This window comes from Pteropus alecto, unplaced genomic scaffold, assembly GCF_000325575.1.
Source record: "Pteropus alecto unplaced genomic scaffold, ASM32557v1 scaffold40, whole genome shotgun sequence".
Lineage (NCBI taxonomy): Eukaryota > Metazoa > Chordata > Mammalia > Chiroptera > Pteropodidae > Pteropus > Pteropus alecto.
The window spans coordinates 1,487,226-1,495,302 of NW_006431919.1; the positions used below are offsets into that span (position 1 = coordinate 1,487,226).

The 8,077-nt window shown below is 50.3% G+C and overlaps 1 protein-coding gene and 1 pseudogene across 2 annotated transcripts in view; one reads left to right on the plus strand and one right to left on the minus strand.

The window, feature by feature from the left end:
* ARHGEF37 (Rho guanine nucleotide exchange factor 37) overlaps positions 1 to 7,613 on the plus strand; it is a 36,847-nt gene extending 29,234 nt beyond the window's left edge. For both annotated transcript variants that reach the window (XM_025043152.1, XM_006906385.3), the window contains exons 11-13: positions 2,269 to 2,464; positions 3,939 to 4,096; positions 4,775 to 7,613. In XM_025043152.1, the coding sequence (XP_024898920.1) occupies positions 2,269 to 2,464; positions 3,939 to 4,096; positions 4,775 to 4,984 (564 nt within the window). In that variant the 3' untranslated portion in view covers positions 4,985 to 7,613. The remainder of the gene's footprint in view (positions 1 to 2,268; positions 2,465 to 3,938; positions 4,097 to 4,774) is intronic.
* LOC112475361 lies at positions 15 to 132 on the minus strand (annotated as a pseudogene).
* Positions 7,614 to 8,077: the final 464 nt, after the last annotated feature.

The window sequence follows — 8,077 nt, forward strand, 5'->3', positions numbered from 1 at the left end:
TATCTATCTGTTAGCGCCTACAGCACCTGGTCTTCCTAGGTGGTCTCCCATCCAAGTACTAACCAGGCCCAACCCTGCTTAGCTTCCAAGATCAGACAAGATCGGCGTGTTCAGGGTGGCATGGCTGTAGATGCTATGGAATTTTTAACTGCAAAAGACAGTATTTCGGCTGCATTATAGTTTCCAAAACTTTGGCTGGCCAAATCCTTTTTGTAGTAAAGCAGTTTTCTCTAAAATATAAAGAAAGTGTATCTTCCGGTCCACTTGAAGAATATACCCAGGTAGTGCATGTTTTACGAGTAACTAAAGTAGATGAAGGGAGGAGGGCCTCCCAGAGTATGACAAACCTGAGTCTGAGAAAACTGAAACTGTGTGTTCAGTCACATGAGAGATGTGAGGTGAAGGGTCAGGAGACCACCCCAAGCTTCCCCAGCAGAGAAGGGGGCCCAGAGACACAGAGAGACAAGGAGCCCCGAAGAGCTGGGCAGATACAGGCAGCCTTCATACCTGGCCAGAGTGCAGAGAATGTCAAAGACCATCAGAGATGCGTGTCTGCTCCTGGGGCCTCAGCTGTCCCCACTTCCTCCCCCACACTGAGGCTGCCCCAGCCGAGTTCTCAACGGGGGTGTGACATGGGCCCTTCAACTTGGACAGAGGAAGGGTGCAGAAAATGAAGAACGGATCAGCCACTCGAGTGAGTTGGGGAAACTTCTCTCTCATTCTACTTAAAATAACGGTTATCTTATTGGAAAAGCAATCTATGCCGCTACTAGAAAAAAGAGAAGACTCGGAAAAACAAAAAGAAGAAACAAATAGGAACATAAGAATCCCAGTGTGCACCATATGCAAATTGGTAGGAAGAGAATAGATCCCACCTCTGCCATCCACCCCTGACAGGACACACGCACATGCACACACACACATGCACACGCACACACACACACGCACACACCCTTCCTATAAATTCCTGACTTACTTGGCTAAGGCACAGAACCCACAGAAGTGAGGTGGCCCACAGGACAGTCCTAGTGACAATATCTTTAACTGCCTCCCTCCACTCCACCCCAGTCCCTCCAGGGAGCACTGCTGTTCTCTGCACAGGTAGGAGCTGCCAGACTCAGGAAAGAAGGCAGATGCTTGCTGTACCGCTGGCTTTTATGCTCATGCTAACACCACCCGTTTGAAATAAAAAGCTGCCCCGTCTCTACACTTCCATTTAGAGGCCTGTTTTGAAACATCAGGTTCTGCTGGTTCCTGATCCTGACTCAGTGAACCCATTGGAGTACGAATAATGGCAGAGTCTGTGTCCAAAAGTCCCCGAAAGGCACCTCTGTCTACGTCCCTAAACCCCGCACCTCCCCACCTAGAAATAACTAACCGTGTAGAACATGGTGAATATATATGTGGGGAGAGAGAGAGAGAGAGAGAGAGAGAGAGAGAGAGATAATGTGTAGTAAATCTCTATTCAACATTTTTAGTTTTTTCTTTGTTTATCATTTTTATTTTTCTTTGTTTTACAAAAAGGGAACTGTCACCCCTGAGTCCCTTCTTGTTGATACTTTTGCTGGAAACAGTGAACGATAAAACACAGGACCTGTCAAAAGATTTTTGGATGAGTTTAAAAGTGCCTCTGGGAGACTCATTCTCCCCAGCTAGATGGCAGTTTCCATGAGGGCAAAGATCTCACCTGTGTTTCTGCTACACCATTCACAAGGGTTACCGAGCCTTTAAACAGTAGGTGCTCCGTAAATACTTGTGGACTGAAAACTCATGGAGTAAAAGATGGCATTCCCGTCATTCATACATGTGGGAGGGTCTACCTGTGCCTGCCCAGGTAGAGTAAGGCCTGGTGTCTGCATGAAGCTCACAATCTAACACCTAATGGTATTGAAAGACCTGTGCAAGGCATTTTCCTGAGGAATAACTTAGCTTGGTGCTAGGGGCAGAATCCCGGGCCCAGTTCTGGAGTTCTGTAGCTGAGCAATTTCAGAACCTGAATTAGAATTGTAGGAAACCCTTTCAGTGTAGACCTGGGAGAGATTTTAGGGGTTAAATTAGAAGTTTCTTCTGAGATGCCTTTGGATACGAAGACTATGTCTTCCTCATCCAATCCAGCTGTCCATTAGGGGATTGTTGCCCCCATCGGGGTGGCAGGGGTAGGGCCGGCATCTGCCCAGGACTGCTGGCTCTCACCATGAGGGCAAGCGTTGGCCCAGCTTTGACGTGCTAACTTGAGCACCTGTCTGTCTCTGTCCCGCCTCTCCCCAGCCACTCCTTCCAGGAGCTGAACGCCAGGTGCAGGCTCTCCTGAGCAGGTATGGCCCAGAAAAGCTGTACCAGGTGACAAGCAACATCCGCGGGTCTGGGACCCTGGACCTGACACTGCTGCAGGGCCAAGTCGTGGCTCTCCTTCAAAACAAGGACACCAAAGGCAACAGCAGCCGCTGGCTGGTGGACACTGGGGGTACGTGGGACTTTGTCACCCTCCTCTTCCCTCTGAGAAAACCACCCAGCAGGAGCCAGTGGGGAGACATGGGCAGTGTGGGCCAGAGTCTGGCTGTGAACATCCAGACAGGGAATGAGCACAGGTCAAAATGCAGGGCTTGGGGCACAGGTGGCCTAATGCAGTGCGTGAAATGCCAAAAAGAGGAGTTTGAGTCTTTCACTGTAACATTCATTGTCAAGCACCTACTGTGTGCTGGGTGCTATGCAAGGAAGACAAGGACCCTGTCTGGGGGACCCCACAAACCACTGGGGTGGAAAGACTTCAGCAACTTCGGCATCACCCTGGAAGCTGGAGATACGCAGAGAGGGGATGCTTAGCTCTCAGCTACATGAACAGACGTCTCACGTCCAGATTGAGAGAGGTGTTATCCTGTCCCCTCTGCACTGGTCACACCCTTGCGGTGTGCCGCTCAGGTTTGGGTGCCCCAGTGCAACCAGAGGCAAGTGGCAGCGTGAACCCGGAGGAGATGGCCCAGCAGAGGACATGTGACACGCAGGATGAGGGTTACACAGGGTTGTTGGGAGGTGACGTAGCTACAGTTTTCCCACTTCAGACAGTTTATTATTATAATTGTTACTTAAGGACCTTAATGTGTATTGGAAAAAATCAAAATTAGTACATAAAACCATGATTTTATTCGTATTGTATAGTGCAAGAAGAATTTTAAAGAAGTGAGCCTGTTAAAAAATTAAGGAAACAGCACAAATTCAGCAGAAATCATGATTCATGTTGAAAAACAGCTGAACGGGGGTTAAAACAAGGCTCCTGGGGTCGAGAGGACTGGGCGTGGCTCCCAGCAATGCCACTTTACTAGCTCTACGACCTTGGAGAGGTCACAGAGCCTCTCAGAGCTCGGAGCTTGGTTGGCTCGGCAGGAAAATGGAGACGGCACCGACCGGAGCGCTGTGAAGTCTAGGTAATCAGCGCCAGTCCTTGTGCCTAGGGTGCTCTTGGGCAGTGGTGGCCATTCATAATGACAGCAACCAGAGCAGCACTGGAGGAGTTGTTACATGAGGAAGAAACTGGGAGCACTTGAGGAAGAGAAAGGCAATTTCTGCCTCCTGGGACAGCAGCCTTGCTCAGGGATGCCACCAGAGGGAAGGGGGCCAGCGGCACCAGCACTGGGAAAGCAGTCTTTATCCCAGTCTGAGGAAACGCTTTTTCCCTCTGTCAGAGCTGTTCGAAGCAGAGTGGGCTGCCTCAAGAGGGAGTGAGCTCCCTGTCTCTGGAGGTGTGCAAGCGGAAGCTAGAGACTGTGAGTGCAGGGTGCGGGGTGGGTTTGTGAGCTTCCTAGGTGAGCTTTTCAAGCCCTCTTTACTGCTAAGAAGCTGTGTTGGAGGCATTGACATCTATGAATGATGGTGACTTCCTCTGTCATTAAAGGGGTGGAAAAGGTGGCCCACAGCCAGATAACATTCTGCATGTCCTGTAGGACATCGAGGATATGTGCCTGCTGGGAGACTGGAGCAGTACCGCGTCGTCCCCGGTGAGGAGAAGCTCAGAGGGCAGGCCGGACCTCATGAGAGCTTCCGACATCTATCTCCAGAACCCACCCCAGTCCCAGTCCCCTCTGTCCCAACCGGGACCCAGGTGAGTCTGGGAGAGGAGTAGGGGCTTGCCTTCCAATGGCCACCTGGAGTGGGGCTCTGATTTTCCTCCTACCTGGGGGGGCTACCATCCTGTGAGGCCAGGGCCTTGATCAATGGCCACATCAGTGTCCTGGCCGGGGGTGGGACCTGGAGAAAGGAAGTGCCGATACCTACTACCACGTGAAGTTAGACACAGAAGGCCGCATTTTGTCTGACTCTATTGATACGAAATGTCCGGAAGAGGCAAATGCATAGACACGGAAAATAGATCAGCGGTTGGCAGGGGCTGGGGGCAGGGGCAATGGGAAGTAACTGCTAACTAGTGATGGTTGCACAACCTTGTGAGCACATTGGAAACTACCTGTGTGATTTTGAATAAGTTCCTTGACTTCTCTCAGTCTCAATTTCCTTACCTAAAAAATGGGACAAATAGTTTTAGAATTGTGAAGGTCAAAGCCAGACAAAGTGCTAGAACAGAGCCTATCGCATTGTAGATGTGAGGGGTGGAGGGAGCAGAAGGAGCCATCGTCTTTAGCACAGAGGCTATGTTTAGCTGGTGATGACTGCCCGGCAAGAGGGGCCGAGTTGCTGGGAGGGATGAAGTTAAACAGCTTCTCTGGATTGCATCTGTCTGTCTTCCCACCCTGATCAATTCTGTGTCGCTCCCCATGTGTTTCAGATGGTGGCGGTGTACCCCTTTGTGGCCAGAAGCAGCCATGAAGTGAGTCTGCAGGCAGGCCAGTCTGTGACTGTCCTGGAGGCCCAGGACAAGAAAGGAAACCCGGAATGGAGCCTCGTAGAAGTGAACGGACAGAGGGGATACGTGCCTTCTAGCTTCCTGGCCAGGGCCCCAAGCCCAGCTCCGTGGGGCTGGAGTCTGCCTTCCTAGGGTGCCTTCCTTAGAGCCCATGTTACCAAGGGATGGACAGGCTTGGAGGCTATGACTCTGGGAGGGAGAAAAAGCAATGAGAAGGTGGGGTAGAAGGGGACATCAGGCCAGGGTGGGGTGACAGGCACCCAGAAGGCAGCCAGAAGAGGAGGGTGTGCCCTGGTGTGGATGGGTGTGAAAGGCTCCAGCTGGGACCACTCATGAAGTCGTTCCAACCCGGAATCACAACACCCTGGATGGCAAGTCAGGGTGATCAGGACTTGCCATAGCTGAAGGCCAGTCTTTCCTGTGCCCCCATGTGCGCCATGGAGAGAGGCACCCAGTGAACGTTACCTGTGTGCTGTGTGGTTGCAGGGAGGGGCGCTGGAGAATCCTCAAACTGCCAGGTCTGACAGCTCACTTTTCTGCGTGTGGCATCAGGAGGCACCACAGCCAGCCAGTCCTCTTTTCTTTCTCCTCTCTGGGAGCTGAGTTATCTTGGGCGGTGAACCCCAGAGAGCACCCCCTAGCGGGAGAGCAAGGGCTTGTCGGGGCAGAGGAGGGGTTCCCAGGAGACTCTTGCCGGGGGCCTGGGAGTGGGTGTGACCAAGTCACAGTTCTGGAATGTGTGTAGGCAAATTCAGAACTGTCCCAGGGAGGAGGGGATTTTGAGGGTGTGTTAAGTGGGGTGTGTGAGGCCGCTGGCAGCAGTTATACACTGCTACTGTTTTCTTTGGACTAGGGGACAAAGGAGCATGCAAATCACAGAGGAGACTGTGAAGCAGGTGATTACAGGCCTGGTGGGTGGGGAAGACTTGGTCATGGCTTGTTTCTGGAAGAAGGAGAGGCAGGGGAACCCCCAGGAATTTCAGGAGGCCACTGAGGGCCTGGAAGCAACCGTAGACATGATGTCAGTTGGCTGTGGGATCTTAGACATAGGACACAATCTCCGGTCTCCCATCTATAAAGGCAACTAAATTGCCTTTAGTTGCAGGATGTTTGGGGAGTGGTCTCAGCATCAGCATCTCTGCCCACTTTCCATTCCTGCGCCCATGGCAGGCACTGTTCGTCAGCGTGGCTTCCTTTCCCACCAACCCAGCATCTGCCGCAGGAGCCTTCTCAGTACTGCATTCTGGGTAGCCAAACTCTCAAACTTTGTGAGATCAAACCTATTATCCTCCCTTTGTAGAACCTGGAAAGGGAAGCCCCTGAAAATGGTTCCTGTTCAAGAAAGACCAACCCACTGGGGCAATTTTGGGTGCGGCCACTGTTGAATCATGATCTCTAGGTTGTCACTAGGTTGGGCTAAGATAAATTACAAGAGTCACAGAAGAGTATAAAGCTGATCTAACATGGTCCTTAATACAAATTTTGGAACCAACCCAAGATACAGTATGTGTAAAAGCAGGTGTCAGTTAAGACTTATTTCCAAGAATGTCTTTTGTTAATGTAACTATAAGCTCCGGTTTTTAGAGGGCATTTAAGAAACATACAGATCAGTGTCAGCCTGTAACTCACCTCCTTTGGGCTTGTGAAAGCGTGAAGACTACATAATGCAGGAGAAACTCAGTCCCCATAACCCCTTTCCCAGCCCCAAAATCACTTTAAAAGATGCTCTTGACTCATTTTCCTTTCTCTTTCCCGCTCAGATTTCTGATACAAACAGGAAGCATAGGAGAGCAGATAATAAAATGAGAAATCCATTTGTGGTTCCACAACACTCACTGAGAGTCTGCTGTGTGCTAGAACCTTAGCTCGGGGCTTCTTAACGTGGCTACCAGTTGCAGTCACCTGGGCAGCTTTCCACTATGACTGACGCCAGGACCCCACCTGGAGATTCTGATGTCATTGGTTTGGGGTGTGGCCCAGGCCTCCGGAACTCAGGTGCTTACTGTGTGGCCAGGGTTGGAGATCTCTACCCTAGATACCCAGTGGTGGATGAGAGAGACCTGGGGTCAGAAATGACCACAAGCTATAAGCTAGGACATGCCCCATCCGAGTTTTGTACTAGCTCTGATGTTTTGAACAGGCAGCTCTAGAGGTGGTTTGAAATAGGACAGCCTGTTCTGTCAGGTCCCAGAATGTATATTTATAAGTGCCATTAAAAGGGACCCGAACAAAATTGGATGTTTTGTAGGCATAAGGGAGAAAACTGAAATACACTTGGAACCAAATCTATCTCATGAAGGGAAAATAAAGTATTCAGTAGCACGTGGGTTGCAGTTTCTCGTGGATGAGATTAAAAGTCACTGAAGGGTGAGAAAATGCATACTGAGAAGATGAAGAATGGCCTGAATTTTCTCCAGGGGACTCTGTATAATGTGCCTTTCCCCACCAAAATGCCTAGAACCGTTGTATTGTGTCTTGTTTATTTCACTGTTGGGCTGTCACATATTGAACTTGCTAAGGTGTTTGCCCATAAACCCAACAAGACTTCTAGGAGTTGAAGACTGATTCACAGGGGTGCCTCTTGCTCCCTGCAGCGGAGTGAGACCTCTTTAAGCTTTTGGGCCCCAGCCCAGTTTTGGACATGAGGACAAGATTACAATATCAAAGGAAAGATGAGTGAATTCTCGGTTAATACAATGAGATCTAGCTTGGTGAATAACTGATGTGAACTACTGGGAATAAAGAACTTCAAAGGTGAAAATGTCTCTGGAATTTGTGTGCTCTATCCATTGGATAGTCAGTTACCCCAGTGTGACATGTGTTTGCTGGACACTTGCTGTACATAAAAATGGTACCTCATTCATCCACGTGTTTATTTAAGGAGTATCTACAACACACCTTTGATGCCTCCAGGAGTTGACCTTAGGTCACAGCAAGAAACCATACAGATGTGGTGGTGGGGGGGCCTTTTCCTCCCCAAGCCCACAGTCTGGTGAGAGAGGCAAGTCAACAGTCAGTCAAATGCAGCATTAAGTGTTAGGATAGGGCAATAACAGGTACCACTGGAGCCCAGGCGTGGGGCCAGCCCCTACTTGGATGTGGTGGCTAATGAAGGCTTTCTGAAAGAAGTGACATCCAAGCTGAGGCCCGATGAGGAACTAGGGTTACGAGAAGTTGGGAGACAGGGCGTGTGCAAAGGCCCAGAGGTAAGAGCGAGTATGGGAA